This window comes from Carassius carassius, chromosome 20 (genome assembly GCF_963082965.1).
Source record: "Carassius carassius chromosome 20, fCarCar2.1, whole genome shotgun sequence".
In the NCBI taxonomy this organism is placed as follows: Eukaryota; Metazoa; Chordata; class Actinopteri; order Cypriniformes; family Cyprinidae; genus Carassius; species Carassius carassius.
The window spans coordinates 29269678-29291819 of record NC_081774.1 but is presented as its reverse complement, the minus strand read 5'-3'; the positions used below and the strand labels follow the sequence as shown (position 1 = coordinate 29291819).

The 22142-nt window shown below is 36.3% G+C and overlaps 1 protein-coding gene across 4 annotated transcripts in view; it reads left to right on the top strand.

Moving 5' to 3' along the window:
* Window positions 1-21203, top strand: part of LOC132096815 (5'-AMP-activated protein kinase subunit gamma-1-like) — a 38645-nt gene extending 17442 nt beyond the window's left edge. For 3 of the 4 annotated variants that reach the window (XM_059502429.1, XM_059502431.1, XM_059502432.1), the window contains 13 exons: window positions 8059-8270; window positions 9823-9874; window positions 10144-10253; window positions 11164-11245; window positions 11795-11853; window positions 12092-12137; window positions 12319-12373; window positions 12528-12654; window positions 12804-12969; window positions 13084-13121; window positions 14173-14319; window positions 19439-19532; window positions 21028-21203. In XM_059502429.1, coding sequence (XP_059358412.1) covers window positions 8059-8270; window positions 9823-9874; window positions 10144-10253; window positions 11164-11245; window positions 11795-11853; window positions 12092-12137; window positions 12319-12373; window positions 12528-12654; window positions 12804-12969; window positions 13084-13121; window positions 14173-14319; window positions 19439-19532; window positions 21028-21059 — 1220 coding nt within the window. In that variant the 3' untranslated portion in view covers window positions 21060-21203. Of the gene's footprint in view, window positions 1-8058; window positions 8271-9822; window positions 9875-10143; window positions 10254-11163; window positions 11246-11794; window positions 11854-12091; window positions 12138-12318; window positions 12374-12527; window positions 12655-12803; window positions 12970-13083; window positions 13122-14172; window positions 14320-19438; window positions 19667-21027 lie in introns of all 4 variants that reach the window. The other variant, XR_009422620.1, reaches the window with a different exon arrangement.
* The last annotated feature ends 939 nt before the right edge of the window (window positions 21204-22142 follow it).

Genomic DNA, 22142 nt, shown 5'->3' with positions numbered 1-22142 from the left:
AATTTCGCCTGGCGGTGTGCGCAACATTTTTTGTAACAACGCGCTCGGCGCCGCATCCGAAGATGAACGACTTCGAAGCGACTTTGTCCGAGCTGGTTCGTCTGTACCAGCATATTTATGATCCCTCCATGCTGCATTAATAAACTTCTTTTATATTACTTTCAGCAATTAATAATACAAACTCAGTTACTGTGAACTAATATTAACAAACTATAAAAATTGTATTTTCATTAACATTGCCAAAGAATAAAAGGTAACGCATGTCTACAGTGGTCAACATTTGAAGTGGATCTGAAGTTTATCAAAGTTGTCCAAAGACAACAACAGGTATTGGTCATAATTCATGTATAACTTTGATGAAAGGTTTTGCTCCACTTCAAATGTTGTCTACTGTACACTAAATGACATTACCTTTATGAGATGCTAAATATCAAAAGAGTTCTATGTATATCTTCTCAACATCATATTTTGTCCTCATTTCAAATCAGTGATTGGTCTATGAGCATGTTGATTCCGGCAAACTACTTCTTCGCCGCCGATTCCAGGTGGTTTAGAGGAGAATTACTCAGAGTCGCCCCCTGTCGGTTAAAAAATAGTACAACGGCGAGCGCGTCAAGTATAAACGCCTCGTCCGTTTGCGGAGGTGCGCGCGCAGTCTGCGGAGACTCGCGCTGCGGAGCCAGGCGAAAGTATAAACAAGGCTTAACAAGCTGGAATTGAGCGATCTAATGAAAGCGTCGTTCAGCCGGTCTGTGTTCTGTCATGAGATCTCAACTGTATTGTTTGCGTCTGTGATCGCAAAATAAATGCACTTACTCGACCGCTGATGTTTGAATAGAGAAACATAGGCTATGGCCATTTGGAATTACGATTGGGGAATTTCACTGATATGTTTACCAGTTTCCATAATATAGACAGAGAGAATGCAAAAGTCTTTGGTATTTATTCATTTATATATATTTATATATAAGAAATAGCTATGTGCTTCAGCAACTAGCTCCCCATCGAAGAGGGTTTTTAGTGTCAGTAGGAACATAGTTTCATGCCAGCTTCTCTTAAAACCACAGACAGTTGACAGACTTGTGTTCTTAGCTTAAAAACTTGTTAAAAAATTAAAATAAAATACTTATCCCAGTTGCAGTTTAAATTGTGAATTGCATGCACTAAAAAGTTGACAGAATGCACTTTCTGTAACTGTTACTTAATTTGCACTGCTTCAGTTACATATAGGCCTACATGTTTTCATTTAATAAAAAGAAAAAGAAAATCATGTTTTATTTTTTATTATTTAAATGCAAATGCAAACATATCGAGATATATATCGAATATCGTAAAAATTTTGACAATATCGAGATATCATTTTTTTTTGTATATCGCCCAGCCCTACTTACTCCGTCCACTTACTGGCTGCCAAGACCACGAGAGTCTGTCCCACTGCATGAACTGTAATATGAAGGCAAGCTGAATGTTTTTGGTGTGTCGACAGGGCCATCGACACCCAGCTGGGGCTGTTAATGCCCACCTGCCGAGAAGTGTGACTGTGCGCACTGACTCAATCTGATTCTTGAATGATTATGTTAAGCTAATGAATGATGATCAGCTGAAAATTAGCTAGTGGGGCACCAGCTTTAATTGATGCCAGCCCTTTCCAGTGAAAAAGGAGGCTTGCCTGGGCTAATCTCTACAGAAAACTAATTGATTACAACAATGTATGAAAGCATATTGTCTTATAACCTAATAATGGATTGCCATCTTCTGAATCACTTCCCAATGTTGCATACAGCATAACCATGCCTTACCCATTTGTCAATTCAACACATCTGTAGATCAAGCATAGTGCCATGCTAGAGCTAAATGCCTCGATAGCAGAGATACATGAGTAAAGCCCTGACCTGAATATGTCCAGCTGCTTCAACCCTCTGCTGAATGAATTCTAATCATGCTTCAGATTTAAAGATTCCTCATTGCATATGTGCTTTTGATCCTGCTGTGGCAGTATTAGTGGAGGCTGGTACAGTAATATATCAGTCCATATGTTGTGTCATGCAGTTCATGAGGGGGTTATGCAAGGGCTGTCATATAAAACACACCTGTTTGCTATGGTATATCTGATGAATCCAGCTCTAAACAGGAGTGATTAACTCTACAGTAAAACTGAATCAATGGAATGCTCTAGTTAAGCTCTGTTAACCACATTTGTGTAAAATTGTGCATAGTTTTTGGACAGAAAATAATTTAGACTTGCGCTTACATTGACCCTTTTTTCCATGGAACTAAAATAAACATCAGTAATGCCTGTAACTTCTGTATGATACATGCAAGGTTCCCAGAACAGGACTGATGACATGCAGCGAATTCCACTCATGAGAATGACGTTGGTAGATGAAACAGTATTCCTACTTCAAAAAGAACAACTTTAAAGCCCTGAATTATTTTACTTTGTTTTGAATTAGCTTTTCTAGAAGGATAAGCTTCACTCTTGTGCTTTGAAGTGCTGCAACCACAATCTTGGCTTTTTTCCATTATACATTAACATTCAAAAGTTATGGATCAGTAAGATTTTAATACTTTTATTCGGCAAGGACCGAGGTTCCCAACCTTTTTCAACTCGCGGCCCACACAATGACGCCCCGTCACGTGATGTGAATTTAGCCCGTGGGGGAAAACATTGCCTTGGCACCAATTGAAATCAGTGTTGCCAGACGTACGATAATTATCATATTTGTACGATAATTTTTACCTCTGTACGATGTACGATCAATAATGAAAAAATCCCGTAATCTACGATAATTTCAGAATTTTATGAAAATTTAAATGATGGTAGTTGCAGTCATAGGGCTTCTTTATTCATGCACAAAATCGGCTCATTACAGACACTATAAAAGCGTTCGTGTGCACCTGAGGGTGTGTTAAGAATGCAGGAGAGTGCCCTGGTTTAAAGCTAACGAGCACTAGTTGCGGTCCTAGACAGCAAGAACTTCAACATCTGGCAACACGCAGGTTTCCGTTGACAGCGGCTCAGATGTGGAGTTAACTGCACCACGCAGAAACAATTAAATTCCTTCTTCACTGGACGGGACAAAGCAAGTGTTAAAAATCATTTTAATATGATTTAATATGTGCCGCGACGCAGACAGTCACTGAAAATAATGGGATAGTATTTTGTCTCACTGCTCCCGTCCAACAATAGACCTAATCTATTGTGGTAATTTGCAGGTCGTGTCAAAATGTTGTTGGTTTAGAATAGATCAATAACACTTTTGACTCGTGTTCGATAATTTTCTTCCCAATACGATAATTTTGAACTTCTGGTACGATACTTGGACATTTCCAATCTGGCAACACTGATTGAAATACACGGGACAATCATGCCGAAGAGTTGTTGTGTCGTTTTCTGTACCTCCAATAAACTAACAAATTATGAATTGAAGTTCTACAGTCGTGGCCAAAAGTTTTGAGAATTACATAAATATTGGAAATTGGAAAAGTTGCTGCTTAAGTTTTTATAATAGCAATTTGCATATACTCCAGAATGTTATGAAGAGTGATCAGATGAATTGCATAGTCCTTCTTTGCCATGAAAATTAACTTAATCCCAAAAAAACCTTTCCACTGCATTTCATTGCTGTCATTAAAGGACCTGCTGAGATCATTTCAGTAATCGTCTTGTTAACTCAGGTGAGAATGTTGACGAGCACAAGGCTGGAGATCATTATGTCAGGCTGATTGGGTTAGAATGGCAGACTTGACATGTTAAAAGGAGGGTGATGCTTGAAATCATTGTTCTTCCATTGTTAACCATGGTGACCTGCAAAGAAACGCGTGCAGCCATCATTGCGTTGCATAAAAATGGATATTGTGGCTACTAAGATTGCACCTAAATCAACAATTTATAGGATCATCAAGAACTTCAAGGAAAGAGGTTCAATTCTTGTAAAGAAGGCTTCAGGGCGTCCAAGAAAGTCCAGCAAGCGCCAGGATCGTCACAACTGAAACAACTGAAACAAAGATCTAAAAGCAGTTTAGCAGCAAACTTTTTGAAAACTAATTATATAATTCTCAAAACTTTTGGCCACGACTGTACATCCTTCCTAATAAACACACAGAACCGGAAAGGATGACAAAATGGCTACAAGCAATAAGTTGTGAGGATGATCAAGGGAAGTTGTGGAAATCCCAAGACTAAGCATGTGTATGTGTGCAGTCCGCATTTCATCACAGGCAGGCTACGTTAACATTGTGTTCATTATTAACATTATCAAAACTGTGTAAGGTTGTTTTAGAAAGTGGCATGCATATATAATTAGCCTTATCATTCTACCTGAAGCAAAACTATGTAGCCTAGTGTTGAACCTAAACTCGCATGAAAACGCGTCTGCTAAGAGGTGTAGTCTACGTGATACCACTAGAAAAGACCAAGGATTTCCGTATACCCACTTAAAAAAGCGTGAGGATATGTAACAACTTAGTTTTGTGTCAGATTTTACTGTATATTGTTTCTTTAATGTATTTCTTTAATGCAAGTTTGAAATCTGAGGGTGAATTATATAGTTTAAATTGTTACAACCACCTGGCTCTAGGTGAAGCAACATTACAAAACGCCACACATGGAAGTACATTTTACAAATAAACATTTAATAAAATAATAATAAAAAAGTAATACAAGAATTAATAATAATAAAAAGAAAACATTCCAAGACTTAAGAGGAAAATATTAATGGTACCAAAGTCCAATTTAAGACACTCCTTTCTCCATCTCCTTTTTATCACCAACTCAATCACAGGTAACACTCCACACCATTCAAGATTCAAGTTTTATTTGTTATATGACAGACAAAAAGCAGTGAAATGTAGGTCTGGCATACTCTTTTTAGACTGTGCAAAAAATAAGAGAAAATTAAATACAAATAATGAAACAACAGAAAAGAATAAAAATGATTTTTTTGGGAGATAATTAAATACAAATAATAAAATATACACAATATATTAAACTACTACACAGATGATTTGTAGAGATGCTACACAGAAACTGCTACACAGATGATGTGCAGAGATGTAAACCATGTACAGCGAGGATGAGCTGCATAGTTAGGTCTTCAAAAAAGCGCAGTGTGCAGAGAGTTATTGGGTAGCCCTAAACAACCAGACTATAAAGTTCAGTGTGTATAATGTCCATGTTTAGTAGTCTGATAACATGAGGGAAGAAACTCCTCCTGAGCCTCTCCGTCTTTGCCATCAGACTGCAGAAGCGTCTGTCTGACTGTAGCAGATGAAACAGTGGATTTCCAGGCTGGGTGGGGTCTTTAAGGATCTTAACAGCCCTAGATTTACATCTTCTGGTGTGGATGTCTTGCAGAGAGAGGAGAGAGATGCGCTCTGGAGATGCGCTCAGCTACTCTTTGCAGGGCATTTGAAGCTGCTCACTCTCTCCACTGGGGTCCTGTTAATGATGATTGGGGTAGATCCGCTGCTGCCTCCTCCTGAAGTCCACAACCAGCTCCTTGGTTTTCCTGACATTCAGAAAGAGACCGTTTGTTTGGCACCATGATATCAGACTCTCTACCTCATCAAAGTAGGCAACCTCATTGTTGTTGATGAGGCCCATCACCACTATCGACAATTGTCTCGCAATAATTAAATCATTTACAAGTCACTCAGAGAAAAATTAAACATTTCAGTAGTTGATAATGATGAATGCTATAATGTGTTCTCATTGTATATTTTAACCACTAATTAATATTTTGGCTTGCATGCATGAGACACTGCAAAATCCTGGATAGAAGGCTTCTAAATAGATCCACGCAGCTCGTCTTGTCTGCCCTTTCCAGCATAACCTGCTAGATACACAAGAAGCACATTAAGTATATCTGTACTTTTGCCATTAAAGTAATAGATGACCCCAAAATTAAAATGTCTTTACATTTACTTCCCTCATGCCATCCTAGATGTACATGACTTTATTTCTCATGTTAAACAGATACCAGTTTCAAGAACAATTTCTCAGCTCTGTAGGTCCATGTCATGCAAGTGAATTGTGACTAGAACGTTTAAGCCCCAAGAGATGGCATGAGGCCAAATGAATGATACTTTTTATTTTTTAATGATATGTTCCTTTTATATGTCACAAATAGACTATAAGCTAGAGTTTATCTACCACCAGAATATGAAAATATATAATGTTTAAATATGAAGCAGCAACCGTTTTTATAAATGTTTCTTGAGCATCAAATTAAAATATTAGAATGATTTCTGAAGGATCATGTGACACTGAAAACTATATGCTGAAAATTCAGCTTTGCCATTACAAAAGTAAATTACATTTAAATATACAAATAGAAAAGAGTTATTGTAAAATATTATTATAATTTACAATATGACTGTTTCTACTACATTTCTGAACAAATAAATGAAGGCTTGGTGAGCATCAGACTTCAAAACCATTATAAAATCTGTCCAACCCCAAACTTTCCTGTAGAACAGATATTTAAGGAATCTGAGGTTTTAACCTGCTTGATTTTTATCAGCATTGCTGCTGCTTTCACTCCAAAGCTATGGATTATATTTTTACTGGAATGAAGTGTCATTAGTCACTAAACATTCAGTCCAATGACATCCTAAAATAATTCACTGTTGACAAGTTAACATTAACTAAAGTACAATGCACATTTATGTGAGACGTCCACAGAATGTAATGTCATTTACATTCCAACATTTGTCATTTAGGACAGTCTCTGACCATACTCCTGGAGCAATTTTAGGGACAAGCTCTGTTGTAAATGTCCACCTTTTAAAGTATGAACATAATTTATCCACATAAAGACCCACCCACAAACACACATTAGTCAAAAATCTTTAGATACAATAAATTACACATCTTGATGTATAGAAAAAAAAAAAAAGCTTAAAGGAAAGTGATCCTTTGGATTTGCAGAGAGAGGTGGTAACCAGTTCACTGAAAAGTAACTTCTGGCCACCCAGACTTGAACTTTCTGTAACACAAAGTTTACACATAATGTTTTTGTTTGTGTTTCCTACAATGACAAAATACACCTTATACTGTTGATATGTATGCATGGTAGTGGACACTGCAGTTATCCTCATATATCCACTGTTATGATTATTACAGTAAGTTGAAAAATGAATTTGGTAATTAAACCAAATGTTTCAATTGCATTACATTATTTGAATTAACGTTACACGTAAAAATAGATAACATTTAACATCAAGCATAATCAGTTAAGAGTTTTAACTAAGACTCATTCTTATGGAACACGGTACCAATTATATTAAAAGTTTGAATTTATCGTTAAAATATAAGTGCAGTTATAATACCTACATATTTTTCGCAGCGTGCATTAACCCCATGACATTAAACCAATCAAAAGCCTGGAGGTTTGTACAGCCCACTTGGAGCTGAAGTGCCACCCATTTGGAGCTGGCTCCGATCTCCGTTTATACCCATCTCAAAACCACTGGTTTACTGTATAATTTTACTGTACTGTTTTTACTTTTTTGGTCAAACAAATGCAGCATTGGTGAGCATAAGAGACTTCTTTTAACATTATAAAAATTAAATTTGGTATTTGAAGGAAAAAAAACAGTAAAGTGTGAAGAATTAAAATCTTTTTTTTTTTTTTTTTAAGTCAGGGTCTTGTGATTTCTTTGTATTTATTTGTTTGTTTGAGCAGAGAAATGTGCTTCCCTGCTAACTTATTCAGAAGTACACTATACTCTTATTATTAATGTCTTTTGATTGACAGTCAGTTGTTTGTCAATGCAGCTGTGCCACAATTATTTGACCAGTCCTGGTAGGATTTAGCATCTCTCACTGAGACCAAGCTGAGGTTACAGAAGATAAACAAGATAGCATAGATATTAGAAGAATAGATATCTCTATTATGTTTTTTTTTCTGTCAATAGGTCCTATAATGCAACAAATTTAGATTTTCACAAAATAAGCTTCTCTTCTAAATTCACATCAGAATTATGATGAATTGAAGTAAATCCACTTTGCAAAATGCAGTACTTCATTGTCTTCTGTACTGATGTGTCTCTCAGGCTCTGGGCTTTCGACTCCCCCCACCACCCCGACTCAGAGTCCCGCTCCACCGGTCTTCTCTATGGAGAGCCCCAGTCCTGTGGAGTGGGTGGAGGAACGCCGATCCCGCTCTCTCTCGTCTCCACCAGACACAGGCCAGCGCTTCAGCCTGAGCACCTCCACCACCAAACCCCCGATCGCCTCGTACACCTTTTACTCTACCTCACGCCAGGTGAGTTTCTGGGATTTACTATAGTATACTCTTGCCCCATTGTGAAGCAAACTCATATTTACAGCTCTAGTGGCACCTTAAATCAACCGATGGCATATTTATTAAAAGACAAAAGTGCTTGCTCGTTTTCTTCACCTAACATACAGTCTGTCAATTGTTGAGCAAATTATTTTTCTTGTAAAGTACAGTATGTGCTGGACTGTGTTTTATGGAAGTCCACTGAAAAGTATTTATTATGGGGAAATTAAAGCTATGCATAGCCTAATGTTGCAGCTGAGGGATATATAGTCCTAATACCTACAGTATGAGATCATTACACAAATTTTTTATATATATATATATATATATATATATATATATATATATATATAAATTAATTACTTGATTTTATTTTTCCTACTTTTCAGGTGCATTTTTATGTGTGCATTATACTGTTTATACCTGTTGCATCTATCAAATATTACAATTATATTCTAAAATCTTTAACCTAAACAAGCTGTGAATACACAACAACTATTTTATTTATTGTAAATTATTTATACACAATGATTTAATTTTTAAACCAATGACAAACCCAGGACAGTTGTGTTATTTGCAATTTCCACCTAAGAGATTGATCAAAAGTTAGTGTACTTGTTTACCAAAGGCACTACACTACATTGCTAGATTTAACAGTATTTAGGTTATATAAAATGCTAGCGATGTATTGAATTACCTTAGCAAGATAAATAAGTCAGCTATTTTATTTAAAAGATACTGTTTGAAATATATTTCCAACTATCAAACACACGGTTGGATATAACCAGTACACAAATTAAAAACACTTATTTTTGATGAAACCGCCCTAAAGTTAGTTTGAGTAACGTACGCGATTTATTTATTAGTTTTTTGGCGGGAACAGCCAGGCTTAACGTTACTTGGGAATTTTGGAAGACTCGCTGGTTTAATTAAATACATTAAAATATAAAGTACCTTATTTTTTAATAAACCGTGATCCATGTATATTGGCTCAGGTGCTCATGATGTTTAAAATGCTGACTATGTAGGCGGCTCGATGGGTTTTGAGACAGAGCCGAGGCGGGTAATTTATCCATGATCAGTCAATTCGCATTTTACTTTCGTTTCATCGTCGTCCAGCAGAGACCGACAGAGTTATAACTAGAGCCAAGTTATCCCCTCAGACATATGCGTTGACATTAATACAGTCCAAATGAAGTAACGTAGTTCGCTCTATCTGTACCTGCGGGTCGTTTTCCTGCGCTCGGTAAACAGACGTGAAACAGACAGATTGGGATGTTCCACTGTCATTTTTTGCGGGGGTGTCCGTCTTTTAAATTTTCAACGCTGCGCGTAATCAATCCTTTAGTGGAAGCTCTGCCTGGAGAACATTATAAGTTTAAGATCACTCTGCTTTCTATGTGGTGACCAAAATGCTTGTTTAAATATAAGCAGATTTAAAAAATGGACGCTACCACTCCATTGGATCTAATAGGGTATAACTTGAAGTAAGTGATTGTTGATGAAATCAACAGCCCGTGTCTTTGTGTTTTAGAGCTGCGTACTTGCTGAAGGCATGCTGGAAAAACTTGAACTTGATAATGAAGGTAAATGGTTATATTTAGGTTTTGCATTGCTTGCTTTTTTATTTCATATGCTACTATTAAGTTTATAGTCTGTGACTAAATTACATTTTCAGCCTGTTCTTAAATAAAGTAGTACTGTATAGTATTTTTGTTTGGTTTTATGAGTATAATTGGTATAATTCATAACACAACATAATTGCATTGTATATTATATAAAAATTTTAATTGATTTTTTAAGTGTTAGAGATAGGCGACTAATGATTCTAGTGACTTTTCTTCTCTGTTTTCAGCTGCTGAAGAGCCAGACAATGACATTTACATGCGCTTTATGAAATCCCACAAGTGCTATGACCTCATCCCCACCAGCTCCAAACTAGTGGTCTTTGACACTTCATTACAGGTACATCTTAAATGTTTTTTTTTTGTTCTTCTGTTAAAAAAAAATTGTATATAAAATTTAGGATTTATTTCATTACACACATTTCAACTCCTGTTGTATTGTTGTCTGCACATCATTCTGTATGTCTTTCAGTCATCATCATCATCTTGGATTATCTAAATTTAGTCATTTTCAACAGTCTGATGAAATAATAGAGATGTTAAAAGCACAGCTGTAATTGAATCTAGTTCATTCATCATCATCACTGGAAATGGTCAAGTTGAATGCATTGCACTGTGGGATACAATATTGCATGCACTTTATTGTATATTGTATAGGTCATTCCAGATATGCATAAAGTTGCATATTTTGAACAGTATGCATATTACTAACCATGCAAAAATGTAAAGCATGCAAGTATGCTTGAATTCAAGTTTTAATATGAGCCACAGATGCTGTCTTTCAGTTTTGCTTCCCAGTTGTAGTTTAAACACACAATGTGTAAGTGATTGTGGTTAATGTTTCATCAGTAAATAAATCTTTGTTGGTGATTGAAATGGATGGGATCTCTTTGAAGTGTATGGGAAGCAGTCATAAAGCTAGGTTTGTCAGGGTTAAACAGTAATCATGTGCAGGTATGTGCTGTTATTAGATTTGGGGGTAACACACCCATATAACCCATTAACCTGTTGACTCTCCTCTGGCTGAGGGCCAGTTTGAATATAAAGGCTAAATACAACTTTATGGCCAGTAAGAATTGTTTAAGGCCAGATTTCCCAGTTCATTTGTCATTTGCAGGTGTGGACTTTTTTTTGCACCCAGCTCATTGTTTCCTGTGATTTTTTGGCTCACACCACCAGTTCCTCCAGAAGTGTTTTTAAAGGCACCAAAAATAAAAGCATTGTTATGTGAATCCTTTGTTCTCTGTTAGGTAAAGAAAGCTTTCTTTGCCTTGGTTGCTAATGGAGTTCGAGCTGCGCCATTGTGGGAAACCAAAAAGCAAAGCTTTGTGGGTGAGCATTGACACATGCACGTGCAAACACACTCACACACATGCTCTCACCCACATTTCTTTCATTCTTTTGACTGGGGTTGTGTTTTTTTTTTAGGTCAGGCAGACAGAAAACGTCTGTTTAACTGGCAGTCTTGAAATTATTGTTAAGTAATCAGTAATCCAATAAAGGCATTGCTTCAGGTCATTATTTTTTCACCTGTAACATAATTAGACATGGTTAGGTTAGCAGCAAACAATAACATGTACCATATTGGTTGAAATTCATTTCTGCCTTCCTGTCCAGATTGTTTTGAATTGTAGATGTTTATAAGCGGGCATAGATGGAATATGCTAATTTCCTGTGCTGGTATTTTACAAGAAAGCATCAAATGAGTTTGTAGAACTCATTGGTAACTGAAATCATGATTAAACTGTCCATTTTTTGGAATAAACACAGCAAATACGTAAAGGACATTGGATGCATATTCTGCAAAATCTGCAGGCACAGTTTCTCTGAGAGCCCAGATATGAGTCAGCATGGTTTTAATCTTATACGTTTTCTCAATAGGAATGTTAACCATCACAGACTTCATCATCATACTGCACAGATACTACAAATCACCACTGGTAAGGTTTCAGACATCACAGAAACTCAAATACTACCAGTTTTGCTGGACAGTGTCATTTTGCTCAGTGCTGGTTCGTAAGGGGGTTGACCAGAAATTAGACATACCTTCAAATGGCTTCAAAAGTGCCAATTCTGCTTGTTGAAGACATTTCGTGTAATTAAATGAATGTTCATCTAAGAGGAAGGATATTTGTCCATTTTAAAATCTTAAGTCATATTTTGTGTCATTTGCCTCAGGTGCAAATATATGAACTGGAGGAGCATAAAATTGAGACTTGGAGAGGTAAATATTTTCAGCATTTTCACTTTACCACTGCTAACACTCATTTGCCTTTAAATAAACTAAACTCATTTTTGTACACCTAAAATGTGTATATTCACACACACCCATGTCCTTTATGGAGAAAATAACAAGGTAAAAGTTTGGAAAGTCTGACTTTTTTTATTTCTGCCTATACCAACAGAACTGTACTTGCAAGAAACTTTCAAACCCTTAGTCAACATATCTCCAGATGCAAGGTGGGACATTTGGTCATATTTTTGTAGATTGTGTTTTTCCTCTTCATTACATGGTGCTTTATCCACTATTTGGTTTATGGGAACATTGTCTCAAACAGAGCTTGCAGAGCATTGATTTTTTTTTAAATGTTTGGTTACTTGTAACTCTTTGCAGTATATTTGATGCCGTATACTCGCTCATCAAAAATAAGATCCATCGTTTGCCAGTGATCGATCCAGTCACAGGAAATGCTCTGTATATCCTCACACACAAGAGGATCCTCAAGTTTCTGCAGCTCTTTGTGAGTATATTACTTCCTTTTATCTAATTGATCATTCTTTGCTTCCAGTTATCATACTCATTAAGTTGTTGTGAACAAATCAAACTAGTAAAAGGTTACAGAAGAGTACTAATCAACCTGAGTTGTGTTGATGGTTTATGTTCTTGTAGGTGTGTGAGATGCCTAAACCAGCCTTCATGAGGCAGACTCTGGAGGAGCTGGGCATCGGCACATACAGCAACATCGCTTTCATTCACCCAGATACACCCATTATTAAAGCCCTGGGCATGTTTGTGGAGAGGAGAGTGTCTGCCCTGCCGGTGGTGGATGTTACAGGTAGCTACACATTGCTAACTTTCCTGTCAGTTCATAGACTTGAATTATTCTTCTGTCAATCCCTTTTTAGAAACTAAAAATTTGTGTTTGCTTTCCATATTTTCCCTCCCAAAGGAAAGGTTGTGGACATATACTCCAAATTTGATGTCATTGTAAGTTATACTACTTAAAGTTGACTACTTAAAATAACTGCTAAAGCTTTTTACCATACATTTGTTACACGAGTTTTACACAAGGAATTTTTGACAAGTTTACACAAGGAAATTGAAGTCATGGATATTTCTACAGTGAATATTTTTTTCTAGTTCTCTATTCTAAAAAATCATCAGATTTTGCACTTTGGGTGCTTGTGTCCTATGACTGAGAGTTTTCTAAGAGAAATTTATACACAAATACCTTCAAAAGTTTAGGATCAATAAGATTTATTATTATTATTTTTTTTTATCTTCTGCTCACCAAGGCTGCATTTATTTGATCAAAATAACAGTAATATTGTGAAATATTATTTCAAAGTTTTCTATTTTAAAACGTGAAACAAAATAATGTATTTCTGTGATGCGCAGCTGAATTTTCAGCATCATTCCTCCAGTCTTCAGTGTCACATGATCTTCTGATTTGCTGCTCAAGAAACATTATTATTATTATCAATGTTGAAAACAGTTTTTTTGGAAACCATGATGCAATACAATAGATTTTCACCAGGATTCTTCAATGAATGGACAGTTCAAAAGACCAGCATTTATTTGAAATGCAAATCTTTTGTAACAAGATAGTAACATAGCATAGCACATAGCAATCACCTGCATCTTTACTGTCCCCCTTTTTTGGGGGGGAATAAAAGTATTTAAATCTTACTGACCCCAAACTTTTGAATGGTAGTTATTGGACCTTATTCATGAATAAAAAGTTCATAATTCATATGTCTATTCAAATCCATTTGTATTCATTTCATTAAATGTATCAGTTTATATTCAAATGATTTTAACTCCAATTTACAGCTTAATTCATTGTTGTCATTAATAAGTGAAAGAGCATTAAATATGAAAGTCACCAAGTTCAGACCAAACGTTTCTTCATTTATTATTGATCGATTGTAATTGACCAGTATTATTGGGATCTAAACAGAGTTATTGAGATGCTTAGCTGTGTAACGTGTGTTTGGCTGTCTGTGAAGATGTTCATTAGTGTTGTGGCTGTGTGTAGAACCTGGCTGCTGAGAAGACCTACAATAACCTGGACATCACTGTGACTCAGGCGCTGCTGCATCGCTCACAGTACTTCGAGGGAGTCATGAAGTGTTATCGACACGAGACCGTGGAGACTATAGTGGACAGGATCGTCAAAGCTGAGGTGAGAAATGACAATGATAACACAGCCACTAGAAAAGAAGTCCCACCTGAATTGGTCACACTTTGTTATTAGGTCCTATTCTCACTTTTATCTACTTACTAATGACTACGACTTTTGCCTCGATAAGCTTCTAGTTTTCTATTTATTAATTACTTATTAATACTTCACAAGGTAAGCTCCATCAGCAAGGAACTCTTGTTCACAAAATTTAAATCACAAATTATAGCATTGATAAAGAATGGGTTGAATGTTAACTTTTGTTACCATATAACTATAAACTATGGTCATAGAAAAACATTGTTTAACCCTATGTTATAGCAAAAAAGCCAAAATCATGTGCTCTTGCGAACAACTGAGAAAGTTTGTCACAAAAGAGCGACCAGTGGGAAGATTGAGTCTAGAGCCCTGCGTTTAATATGTACTGTAGAAGTACTAATAAACAGCTAATATGTTAATAATATGCATGCTAATAAGCAACTAGTTAATAGGGAGAAATGGTTCCCCAAAATAGTGTTACCGAAAAATGATTTAACAGGATAGTTCACCCAAAAATTAAAATTCTGTCATTAATTACTCATCCTCACGTTGTTCCAAACCTTACATCTTTATTCTTGTTCAGAACACAAATTAAGATATTTTAGATGAAATCTGAGAGTTCTCTGACAGCAAAAGTCCTACCACAATTATTAAATTCGTAAAAAAAAAATTTATTAAATGAGGTCAGAAATCAACATGGAATGGTTTTCATTTCTGTTATTTTGGCTTTATATATATATATTATATATGTGTATATATATATGTATATATATGTGTGTGTGTGTGTGTGTGTGTGTATGTATATATATACAGTACAGACCAAAAGTTTAGACACACCTTCTCATTCAAAGAGTTTTCTTTATTTTCATGACTATGAAAATTGTAGATTCACACTGAAGGCATCAAAACTATGAATTAACACATGTGGAAATATATATGGAATTATATACATAACAAAAAAAGAAATTATGAAAATATGTCATATTCTAGGTTCTTCAAAGTAGCCACCTTTTGCTTTGATTACTGCTTTGCACACTCTTGGCTTTCTCTTGATGAGCTTCAAGAGGTAGTCACCTGAAATGGTCTTCCAACAGTCTTGAAGCAGTTCCCCTAGAGATGCTTAGCACTTGTTGGCCCTTTTGCCTTCTGTCTGCGGTCCAGCTCACCCCTAAACCATCTGGATTGGGTTCAGGTCCGGTGACTGTGGAGGCCAGGTCATCTGGCGCAGCACCCCATCACTCTCCTTCTTGGTCAAATAGCCCTTACACAGCCTAGAGGTGTGTTTGGGGTCATTGTCCTGTTGAAAAATAAATGATGGTCCAACTAAACGCAAACTGGATGGAATAGCATGCCGCTGCAAGATGCTGTGGTAGCCATGCTGGTTCAGTATGTCTTTATTATTTTGAATAAATCCCCAACAGTGTCACCAGCAAAGCACCCCCATCTCTCCACACCATTTCTGAGGCTGGTGACTCGGATGAACTTATCCTCCGCAGCAGAGGTGACTCTTGGTCTTCCTTTCCTGGGGCGGTCCGCATGTGAGCCAGTTTCTTTGTAGCGCTTGATGGTTTTTGTGACTGCACTTGGAGACACTTTCAAAGTTTTCCCAATTTTTCGGACTGACTGACCTTCATTTCTTAAAGTAATGATGGCCACTCGTTTTCCTGTACTTAGCTGCTTTTTTCTTGCCATAATACAAATTCTAACAGTCTATTCAGTAGGACTATCAGCTGTGTATCCACCTGACTTCTGCACAACACAACTGATGGTCCCAACCCCATTTATAAGGCAAGAAATCACACTTATTAAACCTGACAGGGCACACCTGTGAAGTGAAGACCATTTCAGGTGACTACCTCTTGAAGCTCATCAAGAGAATGCCAAGAGTGTGCAAAGCAGTAATCAAAGCAAAAGGTGGCTACTTTGAAGAACCTAAAATATGACATATTTTCAGTTGTTTCACACTTTTTTGTTATGTATATAATTCCATATATAATTCCACATGTGTTAATGTGTTAATGCCTTCAGTGTGAATCTACAATTTTCATAGTCATGAAAATAAAGAAAACTCTTTGAATGAGAAGGTGTGTCCAAACTTTTGGTCTGTACTGACCAAAAAACCTTTTTCCTCTTGAAAAAGAACACATATGCGCAGTATCATCAGCTCCTCGGTTCTCAAATCGGACGCGTCCGACAGAAACGGTTCTCGGTTCAGTGTACTGATGATCCAAAAAATCCAATGCAACCGGTTCTTGAGAATGAGTCAGTCTTTTGTTCATTATCTGGCTCGGCTCGTGTTCATCTTCAGTTCTCTCTTCACAGCAGTTCAGTCAGTGTACTGTTTGAGTACATGAATTACTCCGGGATATTGGTTTGTTTGAACTCAGAGGGAGTGTCAGCCACATTAAAAAAGTTCACAGTTTCAGCATTTGTGGATTAATGCGTATTGGAAACACGAACCGTTTCAAACGATTCAGTTCGATTTGGTGAACTGGTTCAACTGGTTCACTAAGAAGAAATCAAACGATTAGTTCGCGAGCCAGACATCACTACTGCAAAACAAACAACTCTGCTAATGCTAACTTAATTCTATATAAACTATATAAAAGCATAGGCCTATTAATTACTAGCATAAACTGGACGGAGACACAGAGCATTGTAACTCAATGACCTGCCTGCGTTCACAATTCACACGGTGCAGATGGGAGGGAGAACGGCTGACTACACAGTTTATGGGAATAAATTGTGTATTTCCCTCACAATTGTCACAAAAAACTCACTACACTGTCTGTCTGGTCTCTCTGCGCGTTGCTTTGCGAGATCATGCGGCGCGATTTTTCTGCTGCACTAGTCTGCGTGAGAATATGGGGGTATGGCGTGAGAGCGTGAGAATTGGGTCAATTGCGTGAGTCTCACACTGAATGCGTGAGAGTTGGCAGCCTTGAGATATATACCGTATTTTCTGGACTATAAGTCGCACTTTTTTTCATAGTTTGGCTGGTCCTGCGACTTATAGTCAGGTGCGACTTATTTATCAAAATTAATTTGACATGAATCGAGAGAAATGAACCAAGAGAAATGAACCAATAGAAAACATTACCGTCTCCAGCCGCCAGAGGGCGCTCTATGCTGCTCAGTGCTCCTGTAATCTACACTGAGAACATAGAGCGCCCTCTCGCGGCTGTAGACGGTAATGTTTTCTCTTGGTTCTTGGTTCTAAATAAATGCGACTTATAGTCCAGTGCGACTTAGTGTTGTCAAAAGACCCGGTACTTCGGTACCAAGTCGGTAATAAAAAAATTTCAATGTGACGGTACCAGGTTTCTTTAAGTACCGGTAGTACCGAGGTCCCGTTCAAACCCGGTTCAGCGCTATGATTTCTGCGAAGCAAACGAGGACGGAATCTCAAAATCCAGTCATGAAAATGAAACTTACATTTTAATATGGACAGTCATGGATTTTGTCAAAGTTAGCATAAATTAATCAAATCAAATCTCCATATGGACCAGTATCTGTAAATGTTAAGCCGCAAAAGTTGTTTGAAATATGAATCCGTGTTCTGCGCGTCTCTGTGTGAATTAATGAATGGCAGAGACGTGCGGGTTTGTTTACTACATAGACTGAAGCGCAAGACGCTTGCATTAATTTCAGCATCTGAGCTTCAGAGTTCTCTCTCCATCAAGCAATCTGAACTTTTCAGTTCATCTCAATGGACGCACAGCGCACCTGTAATTGATGCTCTGTAAACTCTTTGTGAAGGCGCACGACTCACCGTCGCTTTACTGATAGCGCTGTTTCTCACACATGCAAAGAGAGAGAGAGCGAGAATCTTACCACGCTGAATCGACACGTTATATGTAAAATATTCTTTATCTTCTCCTGTCAAAATAATGGAGTTCATTTAGAGTTATTCATATTTATTTTCGAACAAGCAGAAGACATACCGGTTTCTCCGGTAGTGGGCGGAGCTAATGCGCAAATGGCAATTTCATTGGCTGGCGCTGATCTCTTACCGTCACTGTTTTGATTTCAGCAAATCATTTTGACCGAACGCAGACAACGTGATTAATATTCATGAACCCAGCAGCTCATCAATTCATAGTGCATTGTATATACATTTGTATGATAGTAGAATTAGTAGTAGTATTATCTTTTAATAATAATTAATATGATCTATTACTATTTTTTTACAGAAACCCTCAATGACCAAAAATATCTTAAGCATCACCACCAGTCTTAAGTTCAGTTAAAATGACAAATATGCATTCATTAGGCCTAAAAGTTAATTTTTACATAAAGGCATTGTGATAGAAATATTACTATTATTTAATCAAATGTATGTGATACTGCTACTACTGTTGAAAAAATTTATAAAACTTTATTTTTTAAAGAAATAAATCACAATATTTCTTCCATGTTCTCATTTTAATAGCAAATCCCCTTTATTTACCAAAAATAAAATGTGTTTAAATTTCATAAATTAAGACTAATTAAATTTGGGTGAAACTTGTTTACTGTTTTTCATAATTATATAACTTGTAGAAAAACTTTAAACACAATTGTAAATAAGTATAAAGAATGGGATTTGTTTTATTTTTAGTGCTAAAAAAATTAAAAAATTTTAATTAGCATATTTTTGTGTTTTGCTTTGGTACCGAAATTGGTACCGAGAACCGTGGATTTTCACTGGTATCGGTACCGAATACTGAAATTTTGGTACCGTGACAACACTAGTGCGACTTATATATGTTTTTTTCCTCATCGTGACGTATTTTTGGACTGGTGCGACTTATACTCAGGTGCGACTTATAGTCCGAAAAATACGAGAGAGAGATATATATATATATATATATACATATACATATATATATACATATACATATATATATATATATATATATATATATATATATATATATATATATATATATATACATATATATATATATATATATACATATACATACATATATATATATATATATATATATATATATTGTACTTTTTTTGTTTTTCGATGTGAACATGCACCGGATGAATATTAGATGCCCCCTGATTGTGTCTGTGTGTGTGTGTCCTGCAGGTGCACAGGCTGGTAGTGGTGGATGATAACTCCAGCATCGAGGGCATCATCTCTCTCTCAGACATCCTGCAGGCACTGGTTCTCACCCCCGCAGGTATAGACGCACAGAATTCCTAAATCATCCCTCCATTTCGCATTCCTTCTCTCTTCTCCACTCTTCCCTGGACCCAATCTCCTCTCCCTGGACATCTATCACTCGAGTGTCCCTCTCTGACCCCCTGAGCACAGGTACGCTCACACAGGCTTGTTATGGTTGTGCTGAATGAAGCTGGATGTAGCTGTGTATTCCAGTAATACACATCATGATGGCATCATTGCAGGAGTTTGTTTGGTACTGATTTTTTTTGTAACAGACAGCTCACACATTACTGCAAGTTGACCTGAAAATCTGTCAATGGTTTAAAAAAATCAATATGAGACAGAAATAGCTGTCTGCTTGAATAGTGATTGAAATACAGCATGTGCTCTCAGAACCCTTTATGAAGCCTGCTGGGAAAAACCGCATGCAACACGGTGCATCTTTCACGTGCTGCTCAGCATGCTGTCTTTAATGTGTTGAGCTGCTGTGAGCAACACTCCTGTGAAGGCAAATCAAAAACAGTTGCTTGATGTTTCTGTAACAGGCATTCCACACTTGAGGATAACCTGGAAATATTTTGGGCAAAAACCTAGAAAGGGAATTTTTCCATATTTTTTTAAAATATGGAAGGTTATGGAAATCATATGTCATGGAAATAAAAATCATAAAATATGTAAAAGCCACAGAAAATCATTGGAATATCAAAGTCATGGAAATTAATACTATCATAAAAAGTTACCAAAAATAGTGGGGGAAAAAACACAGGGAAGTCATGAAAATTTTTACTAATTTAAAAAGTCACAGAAAAATTATCCGAATGAATACAATTTTTAAAGGTCATGAAAGTCATGGTAATAAGTACTATCATAAAAAGTCACAGAAAATTAATGGAAATTATTAAAGTTGTCACAGGAAAGTGAAAATCGCTACTAAAGTAAAAAGTTATAGAAAATTGTACAATTACAAAAAAAACAATTGTACAATTGTAAAAAAAAAAAAAAAAATCACAAGACAGTCAAGTAATTCAATGCTATCGTAAAAAGTTGTAGAAGACTTATGGAAATTAATATAATTGGAAAGTCAAGCACATTAATAAAATCTTTTAAAGTTGCATGAAAAGTTATGGAAATCTTCACTAAAAACCATGGAAATAGATGAAAATCACTGATCAATCAGAAAATTTTGTTATTTTTTCCTTTAGCTCTAAAATATTTCATTGGTTAGAATTCAACCAATTAAATTTATATTTTTGGGAATTGTGAAAATATTAAAACATAACAGGTAACCCAAAACACACAAAAAAAAGTGCTGTAACCAATTAATCCCGAAGCTTTGAGCTTATTTGTGTTCTACTTAGTGATTTGTGTGATCTTAGCAGATTTATGGTTCAGAATAGTCTCTTTTTAAAACCACCGGCATCATCACGGGAAGAAGTGTGTGTGTGGTATTAAAAGAGCACTGACTGAAAGCTTTGTTTCATGAACTGAATGTCATATCATTTGCCCCACAGGAGGACGCAGAAGGGACAGTGTGACTGAATGACACAACAGCATTTTGGAGGTGAAAGAGAAATGCAAGAAATTCAAACCAAAAAGGTCCAGCCAGCTTTACTGACAGGATACAGAGAAGAGGACAGCTGGAAACTTTTAGATCCTCATTTAATGGCCGGGCTGAATAAAACCCTTTGAATCTGCAGCTGAAGGAACAGACACACATTGTTTGACATGTTTATGGCGGTTCGATCATAAGAATTTGCCGCTATACTTTACACCGCTTTAGATGCTGGGCATGTTTGCCTGCTGGTGCTGCTGCTGGTTTTAGAGGTGTTCACTGACGGCACTAAATCAGACATGTCTTCTAGCTGGGTCTGCGTTATGTCATCAGGCAATGTAGTCCACTCTTGGCTGAGTGTCTGAAGTGGAAATTTGCCTTAAATGAAGACCTCGGAGAGAGCTGACTGTAAAGGTTTGCAGAGCCCCATAGATGTGCATGTAGTGCAAAAGCAGGTTCTTGATTCAATAAGAATTGACAGCAATAAGTTGCTGTTGGTTCAAAGACCTGCTAGACTCTGTAGACATCGAGCCATTTTTTCTCTCCAATTCCCTTGAAAATACTTTCAGGTTGCATTACTTCCAAAAATGAAAAGTAGAAAATCTAAACTGAAAATTAAGCATGTAGCAAAATAATGTGACATTGTTTTTTTGACAGATAAGCATATTTCCCTGCAGGTTTTATTATTGTAATACAAAAAGGATTTATATGTTATGCAAATAATAAAATGTGTTTATATTATAGTATTTATTCAATCACCTGCAATTTATGCAGAATTTATAGAAAAAGAATGGTTACTTTTTTAAATAATGAGAAACTAATAAGAATCACTTCTGAAAAGAATTGCTACATTAATAGTTAAATATTAAATAGTTTCATGAAAATAACATAGAAGTGGATCTCAGTTGGTCATTATTTTAAAAAAATGTACCGTTCTTTTTTTTTTTTTTAATAGAACTAATACTGTAATAAATACATGTTAAAGAAAAAATAAGGGAATGAGATGATTTGTATTAAAAATAATTATAATTGCAGGGAAATATGCTTACCATGAAAATAATGTTACAATCAAAA